Raw genomic sequence first — 24946 nt, 5'->3', positions numbered from 1 at the left:
AATCTTAATACTATTAATATTTGATAAAATAAATAAAATAAATATAATAAATAAATAAAATAAAATAATTATAACAAATAAAATTAATAAATTAAATAAATTAAATATATCAAATTTATCAGATTTATCAAATAAATCAAGAAATCAAGAAAATCGAAAAAATCAAGAGATTTACAAAATGATCTATAAAATGATCTACATAAAATTACTACATCATATTTCTTATTTTAATAGTATTAAAAATTATTTTAATAAAATGCCATATAACTTACCGTATTTTTCCAAAATTAGTCACCCATTTTTTACAAGGATTTTGGTTAAAAAACTTGGGAAAGTGCTTAATTTTGGAAGTTTTTTTACTAGTATTTTATATAAAAATCTTTTTATCAAAGTACGAAAGTTGGTAGAGATGCTTAATTTCGGGGGTGACTAATTTTAGAAAAATATGGTAAGTAATTTTATCAAAGTATTAACTGAAAAAGCATGATTTTACTGTATTTGTATTGCATGCAGTAAAATTAATGGGCATTCAACTGCATTACTTAAAAAATTTTCAAATAAAAGTAAATAAATTAAAACTTATTTAAAGAATGTAAATATTTTAAGAAAAAGTATTCTGAATAATTTGCAAACTTTTTAGTATACAGGAATTATAAGAAAAAAATAAAATAACTAAAAATATTGAAACTTCAAAAAAAAAGTTTGTAAAAAATCATTCAATTCAACTATAAATTCTTTTTTATAAACAAGTATGTATTTTTTATTATTTTAATTAAAATTCCGAATGGGTCAGGTCAGGTTAAGGTTATATATCAGATTATTTGTTTAAGTTGACTTAAACTAAAATCTGAAAATTTTCAGAATTTTTATTAAAATATTAAAAAAAATGGTGCAATCCATTTTTTTAAAAAATATTGCAATTTACTTTTATATTAAAATCATGAATCACAATACCGCAACTAACTTTTTTTATATAGAATCAATATAAAAAAGTGAATTCTAATATCACAATTCATTTTTTATATATAAAATTAATATAAAAAAGTAAATTCTGATATTGCAACTCACTTTTATTATATAAAATCAATAGTTTCAAATTAATAGGTTATTTAGGTTATAATAATGTTACAACCTGAACTGATACTAAATTGTAATTGCTAAATCTGAACTAATAAATTCAAATCAACCTATTAGGTTATCTGAATTTGATCAATCTATTCAAAACTCTAATTTTAATAATATTTGAAAATTTTTGTATAAATTTTTAAATAACTAATGTATTATAAATAATTTATCATCATTTATTGGTTCACTTGATTTATTTATTAATAAACTATTACTTCCAGCATGGTAACTTTCAAAAAATGACCAATATATATTTGAAAAATTAACAATTTAGAACTTTTGAGCTACAGTTTTTATAAGATTTTCACTATAATGGATGGAAAATAAAGAAATTTTAAATCTTTTTCATTTTTTAAATCTTGTATTAAAATTGCTAGAACATAAAACTTTAGGAGAAACAATTTTAAAGCTGAAGTACAAGATCTTCAAACTGATATGGTACAAAAATTAAGAGCAGATTCTGTTGGCGTTATGCTATCTTTTAATGAATTAACTAATGTATTGAATCAGAATCTTCTTAGTATCATATTGATTACATCTGAAGGTGAAGTACTAGTTTGAAAGGCAGTACAGTCAAATCTTGATATAGCGAACCTTTGATATAGTGAATTTTTCAAACAATTATAATAAATTTCCTCTCGCTATAATAAATTAACCAATCAAATCTCTTAAAATCTTCACTATAGTCTTATAGTGAAGTTGAGATCTAAACCCTAGGATTCGTTATAACAAGGGTTAACTGTAAATATAAGCAGTGAATTAGAGAAATAGAAAAAAGTTTTAAAAAGACTGAAACTATGTTTAAAGAGATTATTAATGATATAGGAGCTAATCTTATTGCTATTATGATCAATAGTATTTTCAAATTACAGTATGTTACTACTATATAAAGTATTTACTTACTAAAATTATGATTATTTTATTTATAATAAGTGCTTTAATTAAAAGACATTATTTTTAATTAAAAATTTTTATTTTTATTTTATTCTTTAATTAAAAACATTGTGTTTATAGGTGTAAACTTCAACTTAAATATATTAATAGTATTACATTTTTTCCATATTTTGCATATCAAATAAATTTATTTGTAGGCAAAATTTTTAAAAAATTGGCTAAATTCAGGTAAGTATTAGGGAAGTGACATATATGACTAGGGTTGTTAAATTACCGTAATTTTCAGAATTTTTTGTAAGTTACAGTAATTTTCTGAAACTTACATTACATTATGTAATTTTAAAGATTATATATAAATATGTAATAAATAGATTGATTATCTTGATCATCTTTTTTTCTCGTATTCTTAATTAAAATGCCACAAGAAAAATCTAGTTTTTGGTCTGAATTTGAAGAAAAAACTGATCAAAATGGGAAGAAACGATTTCAATGTAAATATTGTGATACTGAGAAAGCAATGAATGCAACTAGATTACTTGATCATTATAATACTTTGCTGAAACTTGGAGTTTACAATCGATATTGATTAGATATCGCAATGATATCATTACGATATCATTACGATATTTTGATAAAATATAGATTCGACATCGTTAAGTTAGTCGTAACTGTATTTATTCGATATTGATTAGTTCGATATCTCTGCGATATCGCTGCGATCATTATGCGATGTAAATATTATCACGTAACCACATCGTAGTGATGTCGTATTAACATTGAATTAATATTACAAAAATATTTGACATTTATTTGATATCGTAACTACATCGTAGTGATGTCATATTAATATTGAATTAATATTACAAAATATTTGACATTTTATTTGATATCGTAACCATGTCGTAGTGATATTGTATTAACATTGAATTAATATTACAAAATATTTGACATTTTATTTGATATCGTAACCACATCGTAGTGATATTATATTAACATCGAATTAATATTGCAAAAATATTTTACATCTGTTTGATATCGTAGCCACATCGTAGTGATGTCGTATTAACATTGAATTAATATTACAATTTTATTTGATATTGTAACTACATCATAATAATATCATATTAATATCGAATTAATATTACAAAAAATGTTTTACATTTATTTAATATCGTAACTACATCGTAATGATATTATATCAACACTGAATTAACATCACAAAAATATTTTTATTGTAATATATGTTTATTATTTATTATACATTAATAATAATAATTTTTTATTAGTGAATTATTATGGGTGAGTGGAGTACGTTTCTTTTCTTCCTTTTTCTTCTCTTTTTTATTCTTTTCTTTTCGTATGTGAGTGGATGGATAAAAAATATATATATATATAAAAAAAACAATCATGATTAATAAAATGTATTCTTTGTAAAATATATTTAAAATTTAATACATAACCTTGGGATAATAGTTAGAGCAGGTAATTCTGGGATTTTGTAAAGAATAATAAAAATGATAATATTTTTAAGTTAGTTCTTTCTTTAAATTTTTTTGAGAGTGTTTTGTTTCTTAAAATCATAATATTGTAAAAAAATGCTGGTTGCTACGACTGACGGACAACTACAAATTGTCAAGCTACCCCCGGACAAAGTAATTGGAAGGCGGAAAATGCCATAAATATCCAGCCCTATTTTACAACATTTTCTTCCAGGCTAAAGCAAATATTACAAAAGAAATTGCAAATATATTTAACAAGCAATAGATACATGGCCATTGAAAAATATATTCACACTTCATATTGTAATACCACAGTCTAACAAAGAAATTGCAAATATATTTAACAAGCAATAGATACATGGCCGTTGAAAAATATATTCACATTTATACCACAGTCTAACAAAAAAATACTCAAACCACAACATATTGTAAAAAAAATATGAAAAATACGCGTACATCCTATTTTCATACCTTGCTTAACAGCTCCACTATTTATTTAAAAAATGGCTTTTTTCTCTTTTGTATGTGGTTAAGTGGGTACATTTTTCCTTTCTTTTATTCTTTTCTTTCGTATGTAAGTGGTGGGTACATTTTCTTTTCTTTATTCTTTTTTTATTCTTGCTTTTCGTATGTGGATGTTTTACTATGTTGAATATATAAACTAAAGTGTCCCAAAGTATTGTTAATATTGTAAAAAGATAATTAAAGTATACTTTAAAAAGAGAAAAGAAGAGACGAACAAAATACCGTAAAGTGTTAATATAAAAGACAAGAGAAAAGTGTATTTTTGAAAATAAACAAAAAAAATCTCATTAATAAACGCGAATTTTAGCTATTTTTAGATATCACATGCATGTAATTAAAGTGATTTTAATTGGTTAATTTTAATTTATTATTACATCATGCATATGATTTTATTGGTTAATTTTAACCAAAATTTTATACGATACAAATTAAATAATTATTTTATTATATTTATATAATTAATATAATTATATGGCTGTAAAATAAAAATTATTTTTTATCCAAATTCTATTTGTAGTATCATGATTTGGTAGTTGGCACCTTTCTGAATTACAATTATGAATAAAGTGTACTTTTTGAACATTATCTATTACAGTAATTGGAAAAATACGTCTCCATTTATCTCCTGTTGCTTGAAGACGGTAAAGTGGACATTTTAATACTGAATGTTCAACCATAGTATCTTCAAACCAATCTACAACAATAAATGCATAATATTTGTTATTATTACCCTTATGTTGAAAGATACCTTTGATTATTGCATAAGATTCTTCATGATCTTCTTCATAAATTGTGATAAAATCACCGAGATGTAGGTGAACTTTTGAAAGAATACCATTTTTTTCTTCAATTGTATATGATGCTAATTTGTACCAACTAATTGAAGAATTTATAAGTGCCGCTTCAAACTTCATATCCACATAAGATAAAAACAATTCAATTTTAAAATTATGCAAAGTCAAGAGAAGTTTATCATGTTCCTGCTTTGACATTCTTTTTTTAAGGAAATATTGGAAATAAAATTTACTGGTGAAGTAACTAAATTAAAAGATTAGTAAATATTATGCATATGTGAAAAAATAAATATGAAGTACTATAATATTTTGCTATCTTACCTTTTACGTCATCATTTTGAATTTGTTCCTCAATTAAATATTTATCTTCTGTAACATACCAATTCGAAAATAATTGATCAAAATTTGAACTTGTGAACCCAGTACAAGATCTATTTAATCTTGGATCTATACCTCCATCTGCTAAATGTCGAATTGCAAATAAAGTATTGTAACGTTTTAATAAATCCAGGTCTATAGTTTTGCAATTAGTTTTTGGTACCATTCCTTTAAAGATACGATGAACCATCTCTTTTATACCAACCTGAGAGTTGACAAGTGTACCAAAAGTTTTAGCATGCATCAAAAGATGCATATTAATATGTATATTTGGTAAGTTAACAAAACTTGCAAAAACCTATAAAAAAACAAAATATTGTTAATTATTGAATTATTCCATGTTCTGAATTTCAAATTTATAATTATACCTTTGGAAGAATTAAAAACTCTTCTTTAAGACATAGCTGTAATTCCTCATAGCTATCTAACGTAAATTCCTTATTAAAAACTGCTTTCATAGTCTTTGCAACTTGTACCCAACAAGATATAATAGCTTTTAGCACTAAGCTAATTCGAGCCACATCAATCCTTTGTCGAATAGTGGCTGCTTCATTATTTTTGAGGCTTGATTCCTTTAAAAATCGATTTAATAAAAATGGCATAATCATAGCTAGTCTAAGAAGATCAGACATCATAAAGCTATTGTAATGACTAATTGGATTTGGTAGACGAGACCACTTTTTTTGAATTTCAAAATTTTTCCAAATTTTAACAAAATCATCCTCTCCTTCTTGTGAAAATAATTCACAGGTTAGTTTTAGTAGCCGCCCAATCTTTCCTGTTAGGGTACGATAAATATCCCGCGTACTGTAAACGTCTCTCACGTTTTAATTTATCCAAAATACTAGGTAATGATCTTAAACCATATTCTGTACAAATTTGTCCTCTTTTGAACTTACAGATTCTTGAGAAATTTTTGAAATTTCTTCATCTGTGATATGATGATAACGTAATGTTGTCACACTATCCTGATTATAGGTACTCAATGATTCCTTTTTAGTTGTACAAGTACGGCAACCTTTATTTGCATTATGTCTAAATTGATTTTTAAATTTAAATCATTTTAATAGTTGTTACGAAAATATATTATTAAGATTAATAATTAAATTGAAAAATACCTCAGTACTCCTGCCATATTATTACCTTGAGGTAGATCTGCTGTAACAAGGTCCAACCCAGCAATAACCCATGCATCTTGTCCTTGAACAGTCATAATCTTTCCTTTCTCAAATTTTTTTATTTCTGAAACAAATGGTACCATAAACTCGTTAAAATTTCCACCAAAAGGAATAAATCCAAGAACAAAATGGTTCTTGATTAGCTTTCTCTGATGCGTTGGCATGTTACCAAACTGTATATAGACGCCACCTAAGGAATGATATACATTTCTAAATGTACCAAAATCATCATAGTAAAGATCTAAAAACAGCTTATAAACTGGCATAGATGACGGTGGATTTCTGACAGAAATGTAATCTGAAGGATGTTGGTATGAAAGCTTTGCATCACGAACGTGCCAACGGTCATTACATTTATAAATTATTTCAGTAATTCGTAATGAACCTTCTGGAATAATTTGGTGTTTATACGTCATCATTATAGTTACTTTCTCTAAAATTTGAGAGGTAATTATGGTTATAAATGGTTCATCCTGAAACCATACTTTCCCAGTTAGAGAACGACGTCGTCTTGATAGCCCTTTTATATTTCCAGGTAAATCATCATAATTTAAAATTAGTTGAACTCGTAACTCATAGTTTCCATTTTCATCTTTTAAAATTGCTCTCAACCTTCCACGTTTTTTAAGACCATTATCATGATAGTAGACAAAATCACCAGATTGATATATTACTATTTTATTAAAATAAATATTTTAATGTTAACAAATTATAATTATACCAAAGTATATTGTCCTATTACCTTCTGATATTATTATTTCATGTTGTCCAAAAAGTGGTGATTCTCCCCATAAAGTTCCATGCCAATATTCTAACTTTGTTTCAGAATTAACACCGGGTCTGAAATACATATGCTTCATCAGCATTGGATTGTTGAGAACACGCAATATAATATTACTAATTGAGAGTTGATATGAAAGCTTCGAATCTCACGAAGTTGACGGAGTTTTTTTTGGTAAAATTTGAATAGGCTTTGTTATTATTGGTAGGAGAGGAAGACGTTTTCTCCATGATTGGAATCTACGGATATTTTTTACTACATGAGTAGGTTCGAATTGAGGATTATGAATGATATCAACAAGGTCTTCATATGCTTTTGTAGAAACATTATGCTTCTGAAGCTAACAAAATAGTGCCGTAGTTGTATAATTATCAAAGTACGGTGCAAATTCACCATTGCAGGACGGTATCTTGTCTTCATCCAAAGCTTCAACAATTTGATGTATTTCTTCCTCTTCGTTGTCATTACGTTCCTCTTCGTCATTGTTATGTTCCTCTTCCTCTTCATTATTACCTTCCTCTTCCTCCTCTTCATTATTGTCTCCATTATCATCATCTTCCTCCTCATCCCTATTGTATTCATTGTCATTTTCCTCTTCCTCTTCACTATTGTATTCATTGTCAGTTTCTTCTTCCTCTTCATTATCAAATGATTGATCATCATCTTCCATCTCATCATTGTAATACTGAGGACCAATTGATCCATATTCATTATCATCATCATTAATGTTCTGAAAACTTAAATCATTATCTTCGTGATTATACTGAAAGTCCATGTTATCGTCATCATTATCAGGTAAACGTACAGGTGAACGTCTCTCACCGGAAGTAGTTGTCTCACCAAGATTGCTGTAAGAAAACTGATTTCGAATTCGAATTGGTTTTATTGGTTTGGCGTGACTATATCGTCTCCTTATCTTTATAACAATTACAATTTAAATTAATTTAAATTTAACTAGAATTTTATTAATTCAATTAGAACTTTAAATTTATTAAGCGTGTCGGCAAAAAAAAAAAAAAAAAAAATGCAATTGCCAATTAAGTAATCACTTCGGTTAAATTAATGCCGATTTGGCTATTAATGGATACACAAAATTTAGGGTCAATTATACTGTATATGGTTAATGACAATTGGTATGACAAATAATATTATCGAATAATGTCATTTATTGAATAAAATAATAAGTATATAATAAAATAAAATAAAACATAATAATAAAATAAAATATAACATAATAATAAAATAAAATAAAACATAATAATAAAATAAAATAAAACATAATAATAAAATAAAATAAAACATAATAATAAAATAAAATAAAACATAATAATAAAATAAAATAAAACATATAATAAAATAAAATAAAAATAAAATGAAATAAAAATATTAATGACGTCGGTGACGATGAGATCGAGAATGAGAGCGCCCGCGCTCTCAGTAGTAGGGAGATCGAGAACGAGAGCGCCTGCGCTCTCGGTGGTGATAGGGGGATCGGGAGCGAGAGCGCCTAGAGCGCCTGCGCTCTCTATACTCGTATGTCCTACGATCCACCCTATTTCTCCGGGAGGACCGGACTAATGCTTAAAACAAAGCAATTATTAATATAAATGCAATGAATTAATGAAAAAATCAGTTAAATAATAAATACTTACGCTCAACTCTCCAGAACTCGTCTGAGAGTTCTTGGTGGAACCTCTCGTCGTGCAAAGACGGGTACGAGTAGGGTAATCATCAGGATTTCTATTGATTAGCCTCTCTAGATTCTCGTACCCCGCCTTTAGTGCATTCCACTTCTCTCTGCATTGTTTTCTAGTTGGCCTGAATGTGTGGTTGTTTCGTATATCATGAGCAATTCCATGCCATAATTGTTTTTGGTTATGTAACCTCGTTGTGGTGAATAAGGGCTGATAGGCCTGACGACGCTGAATTAAGGTCAAAGCAGCGTCATCGGGCCATTGAATGTATACTGGAAGATTTGCGTTTAAGTTTAATGCTGCCATTATTAAATATTATTAGTTTGATGGGGAAAATGTCAAGAAAAGGCTCTATATTTATAATAAATTTATTATGATTTCTTTGAGTTTATTTTTACGATCTTGTCTAAATTTTTTAGTTCTAATGCAATCCTTAATTAATTTATTTAACATTGAATACACACATAATTTTTTTTTGATTTCTTTGAGTTTATTTTTACGATCTTGTCTAAATTTTTTAGTTCTAATGCAATCATCCTTAATTAATTTATTTAACATTGAATACACACATAATTTTTTTTTGATTTCTTTGAGTTTATTTTTACGATCTTGTCTAGTTCTAATGCAATCATCTTTAATTAATTTATTTAACATTGAATACACACATATTTTTTTTTAATTTCTTTGAGTTTATTTTTATGATCTTGTCTAAATTTTTTAGTTCTAATGCAATCATCTTTAATTAATTTATTTAACATTGAATACACACATAATTTTTTGATTTATTAATTTATTTTAAAAATATAGTTACAGTAATACTGCATCACGACGTTAATTAATATATATAAATAAAAATAAATAAACAAATTCTATTAATAAAAAGTGAGTTAAAAATGTTATTTATAATTATACATTAAAAAAAGCAATAAAGAAGACGAAAGTAATCTGCAAATTATATTTAAGGTAAAAGAAAATGTAATATTTTAAACCACGCATGTCCTTCCTTGATTATATTTCATATTACACTGCGATGATATATTACAATTATACTGAATTTTAAGCTAACCTTAATCTACACCGTAAGGAACTTAATTCGATCTTAATTTACTCCGTTTTAGAATATTACCGAACAATTAGACAAATGATTAGTTGCACATGACTTGCATTATTTGTATAGTTGATACATTATATACCGATATTTGATTACACCAATATGTATTAAAACTCTTTCCTACAGTATAAAATATCAATATATCAGTATTTTTCAAATATCGTTGTAAGTTGATTACTGTAAATCCCATCTATCTATTTAAAAAATTCTTTTATGTAATCAATCCAGGGGCTTACACTAAATAAGGCTTAGATATGGCTTAGTTAGATAGGATCATCACATGGTTCAGTTTAAAAATAATCGATCTTTTTTATTGATTGGTTTTTTTCCGATCATATTTTATATTTTATCGTCAAGAGTATAATTATTTAAAAATTTAATTTTTCTTGCATGTCATCGTATCACACATAAAAATGGAAATTCAAAACGTAATATTCCATTAATTTCTTTTCACTCCTTTTTCTTCTACCGATCATTTTTCTTCTCACCCTTTCCATTATTTTTCTTCTCATTCCACGTATAGCCTGAAAATATAATAAAATTTGGAACCGTAAAATCAATTTGAGGTAATCTTCCATATAAAAAAAAATGTCACTGAATGAAATTCGATATTGTAATTATTTATTTATATAAACTAAATTTAATTTCCGATCCTCTAGAAATCATAGTTTTTTTCCATCTTTCAACATTTTCAACTGATCCCGCATTCCCCTCAATTTATACGGTACACAACGATATTGAGATCCTGCATACTTTCCAATTACGTTCTATAATTAAAATTACAGTAACTAAGATCTCATTTATATCGTGACAACCTCGTTTTATATCCCATATTTGATCAAGGGGTTATATCGACAATCTCGCTCTTTTGATCAAGGAGATCTCATTTATATCATGACAATCTTGCGAGAAGTTTACTTCACTTTTTTTCTCGTTCTCTCATTTTCTCTTGTTCTCTCATTACGATATTATGACTAAACGTAATAATAAAGAAATAGAAATCGAAACAGGTATATATGTAACTCTTCCGTAAAAGTTTTGCTTATATGTAAGAATAATAACCAAAATATGTATAATAGGATCGAAAAAAAATCAAAGGACCTTACCGAGAAAGAGGAGAGAAATAAATATTGAAGAAACTAATCAATTATTATTAGGTAAATATTAATTTATATAGGCTTTGGCTCTTTAATATTATTCTATTAATTTTTAATTGAAATAATTGAAATAATATATTACATACAGATATGAATACCAGGCAAAAACATAACGAAAGTGAAAAGGAAGTAATAGTAGAAGAGGATGTAAGGGATAAAAGTGAAGAAGAAGAGGAGGAGGAAGAAGAAGAAGAAGATGATGATAACGTCAAGTTAGGCGTGGCTAAAACAATTCTGGATCTGTTTCAGTTTTGTACCAAATTAGACATATGTAACTGGCTTGTAAAAAATCCAGAAATCTTACGATTAGCGAATGAGATGAACGAATCATCTTATGTTGTTAGTTCAAAGAATACTGAAGTTAGTATTAATACAATATGATAATATTTATTATGTCTAAATCTCAAATAACGTATCTCAATATTTTAGGATAAAATACGATTATGGGATGAGTCGGTAAAGTGCTTATTTTTACGAGTGAGGAATCCGAGTAGTGAAGCACTCGACAATTTGGTTGTGAAAATTTTTCGGTTTAAAATTTACACTAGCGAAGCTAGAGGATATCTAGATAAAACTCGTAAGTCTTTAACAGACTTCAGGAATAAATTCAACCAAAATATTCTAAATTTAGTGAGGGAATACAAAGAAATCAGAAAGAGCAGGTATTTGTTTATTTTATTGTTTTATAGTCAACAAAATAGTGTTATTTGTATAATTATTAATTAATTAATTATAGGGGTACGACTGGAAATCTTTCCCAAAAAGAAATTAAAGATTACGTTGACGAAAACGTGGTGCAGAAACTTCTAAACCGTCAACTCACAGCTGTCAATATTTTGGAATTGACAAATAATGGAGGCATGGATACGTTAGTTGAGTTTGTTAAGGAAGCCGTCCGCGTTTCTTGGGACGGTAAAAACTTACCTGGTATAAAGGAGTTGGATACCATGACTAAAAATATAATTATCCCTTCCCGAAGTGGAAGTGATATAGTAAATACCCTAAAACAAGTAAGTTATTTTATTTATTTCGCACATCACGCCTTTGATAATAATATATTAATAAAATTAAATTATAGATTTAGGTGCGTTCTTATAAAATTATATGACGAAGAAGAATCATTAATAAATGATTTTATAAAATTTTAATAAAAAAATAAAATTGAGTTTTATTGAGTATTTCTTTTTAGTTTATTTAATTATATTCTTTTAATGGTATAGACTTTAATAATAATTAGCTTCAATCGAAAAATCACAAAAAGTTTTAAAAGTTTTGAATATCTGTTGAGATTCAATCATATTTGAATTTCTTTAACTTGTTGTGTTATTACCATTAAATAATCAATTATCTATATAAACTGTGTAAAGTTAATTTGGCTCTATTTTGATAATATCCACCTATAAAGAACTCATCCGTGCATTACCTAAACAATTATTGGTTGATCAAGTTCGTATAATACCAAATTTATAAAATTGTCTGATTAAATGATCACGTAATTAAATGATCGCGTATATTAAATAATCACGTATAAGACCTATTAATTCCTAAAAAGTCAATTCAACCACCATTTTATTTAACCGCTATTTATTTGTATGTTTTTTTTTTTTGAAAAAAAAAACTTTCTTTCTGAAAATTAGAGTCTTCCTCCTATACCGTTTGCCATCGTGCATAGTGTGTTATAGGAAAAGGCGGACTTGTTTGATTGATTATATGGGCATAAGCTTATGTTATATAGGCGTAAAACTTATATAATCAGTTTGATAACGCAACGAAAATCCTTTAATCAAGGGTTAAAATAGGCATGATGGGATATTCTCATATATCATGAGCTCTGTCTGTTCGAAGTGTCATTTTATATATAATTAAGTAGGCTTAAGTCGTAAGTAACTTTTTTATAACATTGATTATTGGAGAATTAAGTGGCAAAATAATTTTTAGTTTGTAAGACTTTAACTCCATACTAACTTGTGTGTGTTTGGGCGTTAATTTATTCCCTAACCCTTAGACCCACTCGTGGGTTAGGTAGGTTGCTTTGCACTTCTTGCAGCCTATCTTCTAATGGGTTTTAGGTCCACGTTTGCCCATTTAAAATTTATTAAACAGGATGTCATCTGTCCAAACACATTGCAACGTTTGTTGATGAAGCTATGGTTATCTAATAAAAGTTCGCTTTGCCTGGCAATTTATAGTGAATTCAATGGATCAAATTACAAACAACAATAATTTAGTCATATGAGAATTCCAGGCCAAAGAATAAGGGTGCATTGTCAAAGTTGAGAATATATTTGTATTTTTTTTTAAAGCCGTCATTCTCATGAACTTTTTCATTGTATCCCTAAGTTCAATGATTTTGGTAATGATGAAACTGCAGTTGTTTATAGGGGTTTCCCGCCAAACTTCTGAGGTGAATTTATGTCTGGTGTTTTCGAATATACTTATCCTTTTTGCAATAGAGTCATAGCGAGTCTTCTTAAAGCATACCTGTGACACCCCATCCAACTTGGGCAGTGTCGCTGAATCTAAAGCAAGGTACCCGGTTAATCCTCAACTTTGGGTTGATGAGTTATGATTCTGGAGTATTAAGGCATAATGTTTTGACTTACATCACCAATTTAACTCATAATTCTAATTTATTGAATTAGTTTATTATAGATTTATTGATATTTTTTTTATCTGTTATATAATATTTAAACTAATGTATACTTTATCTGTAATTAAAATTGTTATTGTAATAAATAACCGGTAACTTAAATCTATTGAAATTAACTTTTAAATTAGATTACAAATTATTAAAATATTATAAAATTGAATTTAACGATATTTGATTGATTTGATATTTTTATAGATAATATCATTTTGATATTATTTTGATACTGAATTAATATTAAAATAATATTATATTGATATTGCATTTATTAAAAAAATCATTATTGTTATAACAATATCAAAATGATATCGTTTCGTTATTTGTCAATATCGATTAGATAATTATAAAGTGATATCTTTACGATATCATATTGATATTGAATTAATGTTAGAACGATATCATATTAATATCGTATTTACTTTCTATTTTTCATTGTTGTTATAACAATATCGAAATGATATCGATTTGATGTTTCGTCAATATCGTTATGATGTCGATTAGATAATTATAAAGTGATATCTTTACGATATCATATTGATATTGAATTAATGTTGGAACGATATCATATTAATATCGTATTTACTTTCTATTTTTCATTATTGTTATAACAATATCGAAATATCGATATGATATCGATTTGATGTTTCGTCAATATCGTTATGATGTCGATTAGATAATTATAAAGTGATATCTTTACGATATCATATTGATATTGAATTAATGTTGGAACGATATCATATTAATATCGTATTTACTTTCCATTTTTCAAAAAATTCATTGTTGTTATAACAATATCGAAATGATATCGATCTGATATTTTTTCAAACAAATATCTTTACGATATCATTTCGATATATTGAATTAATATTGAAATGATATCATTGCGATATCATAATGATATCATTTGCAAATCGATATCGCCACGATATTTATTTAACATCATTATTATATCAATTCGGTATTGTTTAAAAATTCAAGGTTTCTGTAAAGTACTTGTTCAGCAAGATTAGCTTTTCAAGAATTTAATTTACCAATTTCTTCAGATTCAACTAATATTAAAAAATGAAAACAAACAAAAATCAATAATTATATGCAAAGTATTAGTAATGAAGACCAACAAGAATTAGAATTTTTGTTAGATCGTGCATTTTATAGTACTGGAATTCCTTTCAATACTATTGATAATGAAAACTTTCAAATTTTTTTAAAAAAAGCATGTCCATCATTCAAGATTCCTACACAGTAATTATTATCTGTAAATTTATTGAATAATGATTACAAAAATATAAGAGCTGCAACAAAAAATGTTTTGAACGAACCACCATATTTTTGTTTAACAAGTGATGGTTGGTTAAATATTAATAAAGAACCATTAATTAATTATATGATTACCACACCAAAACCAATATTTTATAAATCAGTGAATACTAAAAAACAAAGTCATAATGCAGAGAATATAGCTAAAGGTATTGAGGATGTTATGATAGAAGCTGGAATTAATAAGTTTGTTGCTGTTATCACTGACAATGCAAATAACATGAAAGCTGCTTGGAGAATTTTAAAAGAAAAATACCCTAATAAAATATTTTTAGGATGTTAGGCGCATGGTATAAATCTTTGGGTAAAAGATATTATAAAGCATAATTGGGCTAATGAAATTTTAAATATGGCAAAAAAACTAAGTTTATATTTTCGTAATCATCAAGTTCCACTTGCAGCACTTCGTAGGATTCAAAAGGATAAATATGGGAAGGAAATTGGCCTTAGTTTACCAGTTGAAACAAGGTGGTTATCAGCATATCAGTGTTTAGATAGTATTTTCAAATCTAAAATGGCAATGATGGCTTTATTAGGGGAAGATATAGCTTTAGATCGTGAAATAAAAATTAAGATTTTAGACGATATCTTTTGGACTAATCTTAAAGATTTGCAAGATTTTTTGTTGCCATTTATTATTTTTATTCAACAGCTTGAACAAGATGACCCATATCTTTCTACTGCATTTATTAACTTGCGTAAAATTGAAATTCAAATCAAAAATAATACCAAAATTCCTAATGATTTTAGTGTATATGCAATTTAAAAAGCTGAATATCGTTGAAATAAATTTTTATATAATCCTGCAGTTCTTGTTGCATACAGATTAGATCCGAGGTACAATGGAAAATTATTAAATAACCAGTATTAAGATGACATTATTGAAGAAGAACTGATAAGATTAGCAGGTGAGGAAAATCAAAATTTAGTTTTAGAAGAATATAGTGAATTTATTGGAAAATGTAGTGGTTTTTCTAAATCTTATTTATGGGGCAATATAAAAAATAAACCAATTAATTGGTGGCATTTGTTAGAAAAAAGATATCCATTGCTTAGTTCAATAGCATTAAAATTGCTTTCTATTCCCGCAATATCTGCAGCGAGCAAGAGAAATTGGTCAGCATATAAATTTATTCATTCAAAATTGTGAAATAGATTAATAAATGATTGCGCAGAAAAATTAGTGTATATATATTGGAATCTTCGGATTTTAAGAGAACTAAATGTTCCATTAACAATTAAAGAGTTAGTTAAAAATGGAGTAACAATTGAGAATTCAGAAGAGAAAGAAATAGAAAATAATATCGAAATACTAGATGATTTTGAAGAATTAAATGAAATGTATTTAGAACAAGATTTATCTGAAGAAATTGAAGAAGAATAAATGTATTTTATTTAGTTTTATTAATTTTTATTAATAAAGATAAATGAGTATTAATTCATATTGTTTATCCATAATAAAATTTAGTACAATTAAAATAAAAAGTAAATAAACTAAGAAAATAAAAAATTTGTTCGTTAATAAAAATTAAAGAATTAATAGTAATTTAAGCCGAAATTAGATAAATTATTGTAATGCTGGTCAAAAAGTCATAACTCTGGCCCAATTATATGTGTAAACTTACACAAAGATCATATAACTTACAATGTAATTTATGTGTAATGTAACTATGTAATGTAACATTCACCAATCCTACATATGACGTAATTATTAGAGAGGGGGAGGAGGATAATTAAAATCTAATGTTATACTTATTCTATTAATATAAATTGTATAATTAAATTTAATTGGTTATTAAATCTGACAAGGGGGGGAGGAAGGTAGAATTCATAGTAAAATGAATATGACGTAATATGTGTCACTCCCCTTAATAAAAACAATAAAATTGCATTTTATTTTAGATTATCAAATAATAAATATTTCATTGGCTAACTTTAAAATTTACAAAAAAAACATATAAAAAATATATTCAAATTGTTATGGCAATAATACTAGATGGAATAGCCATTATAAATGTTTTTATACTTTAATTAAATTAAAAGAAGCATTGCAGATATTATAATTTTATATAAAATGCAAAATACATTAACAAATAAATTAAAACAATTAAAATCAATAAAAAAAAGTTGACTTTTCAAATAAATTAAACTGGCAATCTTCTAATATTTTATATTCTATCTGTTAACTTTTTTAGCATTTCTTTTAATTTTATTAATAAAGTTTTTACTTGAAAATTCTGTGATTTTTTTTCTTTTTATTATTCTATGATAAAGATTATGATTTGTAATTCTAATTGAAAGGTTCTTTTACATTATTATTTTTTTTAGTTTTACATTAAAATTACTTGTCTAAACCTCTCCAAAATTTTACAATTAAAATTTTACTATAGTTTTATTATGATTTTAGTAAAATTTTGGCAATTTCAGTATTTATAATAAAATTTGCCAAAGTTTGTTTTTTTCCAAAGTTTTGCATAAAACTTTTATATAGTTTTGGACTTTTAGTAAAGTTTTACTATTTTAACATTTTGCCAACTTGCCAAAATCCTTTAGTTTTTCTAGTAACTTTAGTTTACAATATTTGCATTTATATATATTTAAGAAAATTTTATTTGAATTTGTAATTTTATCCTTTAAATAAAAGGGATTTATTAAATAATTTTTACAATTTTTGTTGCCTAAAATTATTCTGTAATACCAAAAAATTATCTATAAATAGACGATTTGAGTAAAAATCTATATTTGCAAAACTTAAATTATTGAATATAAAAAAAATGTAAAAAAAACTTATTTTACTAACAGAAAATTTATTTCTTATTTATATAGTATTTTTAATATATACTATTAGCAAGTGAGTATATTTTAATAAAATATAAAGTGAAAATAAAAATTTATATAGCCTTAAGGGCAATAAATATTTATAAAAGTATTTTAAGGCTCAATAAATATTATTTAAAATTATTTCTTCTAATAAGTTTAAGAAAAAATTATTTTTTAATCATTGAATTTTTAAAAAATAATTTGTAAAAATTTGAAATAAAAATTAATGTAATACAGTCAACTCCCTCTATAGTCACACCCGTTATAGTCACATTCTACTATATAGTCACACCAGTTGAATGTTCAAAACACTTTATTATTAAAATCTATCCTATATAGTCACAATCTATCTATAGTCACTATCACACCTATCCTCAAAAATCTTATATTAAAAAGAACCGTTTATAATCACAGTTATATAAAGAATATATTAAATAACTTGGCATCTAATAATCGTACAAAGATGTATCATAGCTTGTTAGAATCATCTCACTGAGACGAATCGAATGGTAGTAGTTTTATCCTTTTCCTTTGCTAGTGTTTACGGCCAGACCACCCATTGCCTCTTATGAGACTAATCTCGGGTCTATGTCCTATCATCTTCAATGGGTAACCATTATACCGAGTACTTAATTCCTAGTTTTATCCTTTTCCGATCACTGGCTGACGAGTTATTCAACAAAATGTTAAACATCGGGCATCGGCATTATAATATTTCTTGATTTACGTTTACTGCGCCATTTAACATTTTGCTAGATTTCTCGGTACTTAGTGATTGTAAAAAGACGATTTATAGCTCGTTGGAATCGCCTCATCGAGACGAATCGAATGGTGGTAAGCTCATCTCTCTATAATCAATATTGACGGAGTTATTACTTAAAAACCATTTAATATTTTTTAATTTTGGAAATTGATCTAGTGATTGGATTTCGATGTATCTTATACCATTAGATTCGTCTCATCAAGACGAATCGAATGGTAGTAAGATCGTCTTTCTAGAATCAATATTAACAGAGTTATTACACAAAAACCATTAATATTTTTTTAATTTCAGAAATTAATTTAGTGATTGGATTTCGACGTATTTTATACCATTAGAACCGTCCCATTAAGACGAATCGAATGGCGGTAAGATTATCTCTCTACGATTAATATTGGCGAAGTTACGATACAATAAAGTTTTAAGTATAATTCTGGCTAAAATTATGTTAATTTTTGGCCGGAATTATGGTATACAAATATAAGAAATTTTTTATATAGTCACATCTTTTTATAATCACTAAATATGGACTGTCCCAAATGTGTGACTATAAAGAGAGTTGACTGTATAATAAATTTTATGAATTTTTCATATTTTTTGAAATAAATAGTTAATTTTCATTTATATAATTGATATAAAAAGTGAATGCTTATAATGGATATTTTCAATACTTTTAAGAATCATTTTCATTATATTTTGGCTTAAAGAGAAATATTTATCAAATTATAGAAGTATTAATTGCTTTTTCATTTAAATAAATAATTAATAAGGTTGTTTTTTTTTGACTTATATTTAAAGTATAAACTTTTTACAAAATCTTGAAAAAAAAGAGAATTTATAATAAAAAAAAAATATTTTATAATATATAAAAAAGTGTATTAAAGTTTTATTAATTTTTACAATATTAATTATATCAATTTTATTATTACAATCAATTCTTTATATAATTAGTCATTCTTTATATTGTATTGTATAAAATTTCTCTTTATAAATATATCATATTTTAGCTTAATACACTATTGATAAATATATTAAAAAAACTTTTTTTATAGTTACAGCATATATCTTTTTTTTTATAATTACATTCCTTTTTTTTTTAATTTTGAAACTTTACTAAAAATAGCCAATTTTTTGAAATATTTTTATAGATCTAGATACAATGGCTTTCAAAATAATTGTGCAATTATTTTGTAAAATTTTTAAAATATATCAAGATATATTTGAAGTATTTTTGAGATTAAAATATTAAAATAATATCAAAGTTAATTATATTATAATAATAAAATAATAACAAAAATATTAAAAAATTATTGTGATATTATTTTGAGTTATTTTTATAGATCTAGATACAATATAATTACAAAATAATAACAAAAATATAATAAAAACATTTTGATGTATTAAATGTATTTTTGTAATATTTTAAAATTATTACAAAATCATTTCAAAAAATTGGCCATTTTTAGTAAAGAAGGTATAATAATATAATTATAAAGGAACTGAAGTTGATTGTATCATTTTTTTTAGTACTATATATAATTTTAGGATATTTTAAAATTAAAATTATATATTGCTTTCTTATAAAGATTATTTAAAATATATAATATTAAAGTAATTTTATACTTTATTCTTTTTTTTACATTTTTTTTTAAAATTAAATTTTTATAACATTATTTATTAAAATAATATTTGTATCATTTATATTAATATTTGAATAATTTAAATTATTATTTAAAATAAATTAATATTTATATAAAACAAATATATTAATATATCATTTTCTTTTAATTAGTTATATTAATATCTATTTTATTAGTAAAAAAGATTTAAATTAAATAATAAAATTAAACCAAATTATTAAAATTAAATCAAATTATATTAAACAAAAAAGTCATTAATTAAAGTAAAAAATTATATTGAAATTAATTTAAAATTAACTATAAATTAGAATTTTAATTAGCAACTATTAATTAATATAAATTAACTATAAATTAGAAAAATACTAATTTGTAATATTTAGTAATAGATATTTATATAATTATATTAATTAAAATTTTTGTTTTTATTTTTTTTTTTTATCACAGACTCACAGTACATTTATGAATTTATTAAAAAAATGTAATACAAAATATCTAATTTTTATTTTTAACTGATTTATATTTTATTTAATAAAAGAATTAAATATTTAATAGAAAGTAGCTTAATACTTAATAAAAGAGCTTAAAATTTAATAAAAATAACTTGGTATTTAACAAAAAATATTAGTATATAACAAAAGAGGCTTAGTATTTAATAAAAAAGTCTTTATATTTAATAAAAAATATTAGTATTTAATAAAAGTAATTTAATGTTTAATAAAATGAAGCTTAAGATTTAATAAAATTGCTTTGTATTTAACAAAAAAAATTTTTGGTATTTAATTAAAAATGGCTTTTAATAAAAAAGGATTCAGTTTTCTAATTTTTTAAATTTAAATTTAAATTATTAGTATATTACAGTATAAAATATAATATCTTTAGTCCAATAATTAATACAGATTATATAATAATAATATAAATGCCAATAGGTTTATATTAAAAAATAAATCTTTTTAAAGAGTATTATATTTGAAAAAAATTTCATGTTAAAAAAAAATTATGCAGTTTATAAATAGGATTTGGGATTGGAATAAAAATGGAATTTAGGATTTAGATGGGATGGGATGGAACCCACATTCCATTTATTTGGGTAGCAAGTATAATCATACATATAGAAGCTGGATTTAAATTTATCCTTTATTTAATTACAAATATTTTATTTATAAATTTATTTTTTTACATATTTGCAAAATAAAAATTTTTTTTGTTTTTGCTTTTTCCTTATCTTTAATTTTTTTTTTATATGATTAATTAATTTGATTAATATTATGTTTTTTAGTTCTGTATTTATAAATACACTTTCCTTTATTTTAGTTATATTTTATTTATTTTTCAGTTTATTTTGTAGATTTTATTATTTTTTGTTTATAGTTTTGTTCTTTTTATTCTTTATAATTTATAAGTTTATTCAATAACTTAAAATTATTAAATTACGTAATGAGGATGACGAATAATGGGATACGATAAGTAAATTTAAATTATTTTATTTTTAACTCCTGGCCAAAATTATCTTTCGGGCGCAATTAACAATTATTTATTACAAATATTAATTTAAGGGCGTTAGCAATTCATTTCTGTTTGTTTGTAAGTGATTATATAATTATATCTTAGATATGACACTCCTTTTGAGTTATGAATAATTATGACGTAAACTTTAAATATATATTGCACGAATGAAAATATTCATTGACTAATAAAAAATATTCTGGTTATGTCTTTGTTTATTTTGTGTGCACGAGAACTAATTAGTTAAAGGATTGATTATACGATTATCATCACTAAGATCCTAAGATCCTCGTATCTTAACTTTAGCTCACATGATATTACCTAAAAAACTGTCAAGTATATACAGATAAAAAGTTGTAAGTATTTCCTTATTAAGTACATTTGGTGTAAATGGGATTAGCCCTATGATTTTATAATATGTAATGTAACGCCAATTACCGCAATTACTGCGTTTTAATTACGTAATGTATTTATGGAATATAGTTCAGAATTTATTTTATTTTTTACATAATTTGTACAAAAACTATTTTTTTTTAAAAAAAACAATAAAAAACCTTCTATAATCCTTTTGAACCTTCTAAATAACACTATATATAGTAAGCCCTCTAATAATAATTCACATTTCCTCTCCCATATACTATATCCAAAAAAAAAGAAATAAAAAATGTTATATTATCCTGAGTCACTCAAGATCCATTTTAGATTTAAAGGATAAAATGAATTTGTTGTAGTAACTACAGAAGAAACAGGTGAAAAATAATTTTGTTGATGGGGTAATTCCAAGTTAGGAGAATAATTAGAATATAAAGATGAAGGTATAGTTGGTAAAATCCACATCCGTTTATCTGTGACAGATTTATCATTTGAACATTTATCTGTTCCCGTCGTAGTCGTAGTCGTAGTCGTCGTCGTTATATTTTGATCATTTATTGGTTCACAAAAGCAAAGATTACCTTCTTTTGTTTCACAAAATATTGGATCTCTAATTGAACCAATACTTTCTAATGGAGGTAACATTGGTACACTACAAGAAATTTGAGGTGGTTGATTGATTAATCTATGTTGATCATTGAATGAAAAAGGTGGTGGTGTATTTGTTGTTGCAAACGGCGTAAAGCATCTACTATTTTGTGATTGCTGATCTCCACAACAACCAGTGTTTGAATTATCATTATTAATATTATTATCATTAAAGGAATTTGTATCATCATCATGAACAATATTATGTGTTCTAATATTTTCATCATTTACTGCGGTGGAGGACATTCGAAGATCACCGACATTATTACAAATATTTATTCTTTCTTCAATATCAACTTGTTCTTCCAATAATGCAACCCTTTCTTTTAAACTTTCAAGTTCATTTCTTGCAACTTTCAACAATCCTTCAAACTTTGAAGCTTTATTTTCCAAAGTACGAATATAAGTTTCTCTTCGTTGACGAAAGGCTCGTTGATTATTTAAATTCTGAATATGTTTTTTCTATTGAAATGAAATAATCGAATTCAAGGAGGTTGGTCACTGTATTTCATTTTCGTAACAAATAATTAATAAAAAAAACTTACAGTCGTGGGCATCGAAGATAAAGGCTTGCGTCCACGTTTATTTTGTGGTTTATTCGTCGTTTGTTGTTGAGTTGCGTTGTCATTTTGCTGTGCTGGTGATGATTTCAAAAGTAAACACACAACATTAAAATAATAATTTTTTAAACAAAATAAAAAAAAAAAGACGTTTTATTTAAAATGCAAATTAATTTTACCATTTGGAATGATAGGATTCGTTGAAGTGGACGATGATGACCAAGATGAAGTTGGTATAGAAGGAAGTCTAGGAATAGGTAACTTTGAAGGTTGTGAAGCAGAAGCGAATAATGGTTGACTAGATACATTCATTTTTGACGATAAAATGATACTAAAGATTTCATATATTTAGAAAAAAAAAAGAAGAAATAAGATTGTAAGAAAAAAAATTTTTTTGAAACAAATAATTTTTTGTACGATGAAAAGAAGTCAATCGAATTTATTTATATAAAAACAATCGAATGTATTATTGGTTTGGTTATCAAAGCACATAAAATTTGTGTAAAAAAAATTTCTTTTTTTTTATAAAAGCAAAAAAAAAAAATATTGACATAAAATATATAAATGATATATATGAAAATCGGCGTTGAAGCAAAAGTCATTTTTAGGGTATTTATGCTTTTATCTTACCTATAATAATGAAAGCGAACAGTTATTAAAATTTATGAAATGAAATGCTTATCTGTTTGAAACAAAAATAGTTCTGAAGCTGTTTTATTGTGCAACTTCAAAAAGTTGATCTTTGTTTACATATGACTAACTAATCGAGCTTGACTTATTATGGACTTCAACAAACGCCATTAATGGGTGTGTCACGTAACCTTGAGCCTAACTAGCTACGACTAATGATTTTTTTTAAAAGGAAGAAGGAAAAAAAGAAAGGAAGATATACTTTTTTTAACATTATCGTCATATTTAAACTTATATTCTAACAATAAATAGGATAATACAGGTTTAAAATTAAATGAGATATTGAAAAATAAATTTTTATTTTTAATATTTTGCGTGGCTCCTGAGAAATCTGTAAGCTGAATATCATTTCCTTTTAATACCATCACGGGACGTCATGCGATTACTGATTATAGAATAATGCATTTCATTTTATGAATGTAAATTGGAAACCCATTCCACATTTTTGGGTGCCTAACTGAATAGATATCAGTAATATAAACGTGAGCTTATTTATTTATGGTACAATTTTCTTTTTAATATAAATATTTATGGTTACGCAGATGTCGGATGGCTTCACTTAATAAAAATTTCTTCCGGCCCGATATTTTTAATTCCTTACATATATGGTAGGAATTTAGGAAAAATGTTTTTTTTATAATTCAGCCAAAAATTTTAAATTCATTGCGCAATCTAGCAGTTAATAATATATACATAATTATTACAGAAAAAAATTGTACTTGATTAATCGGACGTATTTCTTTAAAACTTTAAATGATTAACCAATCAGAGCTTATCCGTATATTATTTTTAGTTAATTAAATTTACAACGTAACCCTTCACTGTGTGAACTTTTTTATCTCGATCTTCATTT

At 25.1% G+C, this 24946-nt stretch overlaps 3 protein-coding genes across 3 annotated transcripts; 1 reads left to right on the top strand and 2 right to left on the bottom strand.

Annotated features, from left to right (window-relative positions):
- Positions 1–5284: 5284 nt before the first annotated feature.
- On the bottom strand, positions 5285–9174 carry OCT59_009221 (uncharacterized protein; the record flags this gene model as incomplete). Its single annotated transcript, XM_066133392.1, has 11 exons — positions 5285–5299; positions 5379–5513; positions 5584–5892; positions 6115–6250; positions 6334–6457; positions 6614–7066; positions 7136–7233; positions 7327–7486; positions 7568–8090; positions 8569–8748; positions 8827–9174. The coding sequence occupies 11 exons, from the start codon at positions 9172–9174 to the stop codon at positions 5285–5287; spliced, it is 2481 nt and encodes an 826-aa protein (XP_065999834.1).
- A 1775-nt stretch (positions 9175–10949) lies between these two features.
- On the top strand, positions 10950–12220 carry OCT59_009220 (uncharacterized protein; the record flags this gene model as incomplete). Its single annotated transcript, XM_066133391.1, has 6 exons — positions 10950–10989; positions 11059–11136; positions 11225–11496; positions 11566–11798; positions 11873–12146; positions 12215–12220. The coding sequence occupies 6 exons, from the start codon at positions 10950–10952 to the stop codon at positions 12218–12220; spliced, it is 903 nt and encodes a 300-aa protein (XP_065999833.1).
- A 10275-nt stretch (positions 12221–22495) lies between these two features.
- On the bottom strand, positions 22496–23715 carry OCT59_009219 (uncharacterized protein; the record flags this gene model as incomplete). Its single annotated transcript, XM_025315213.2, has 3 exons — positions 22496–23305; positions 23389–23480; positions 23583–23715. The coding sequence occupies 3 exons, from the start codon at positions 23713–23715 to the stop codon at positions 22496–22498; spliced, it is 1035 nt and encodes a 344-aa protein (XP_025183250.1).
- Positions 23716–24946: the final 1231 nt, after the last annotated feature.

This window comes from Rhizophagus irregularis, chromosome 17, assembly GCF_026210795.1.
Source record: "Rhizophagus irregularis chromosome 17, complete sequence".
Taxonomy (NCBI): Eukaryota; Fungi; Glomeromycota; class Glomeromycetes; order Glomerales; family Glomeraceae; genus Rhizophagus; species Rhizophagus irregularis.
The sequence above is the reverse complement of the archived record's forward strand: the minus strand, read 5'-3'. Positions and strand labels throughout refer to the sequence as shown.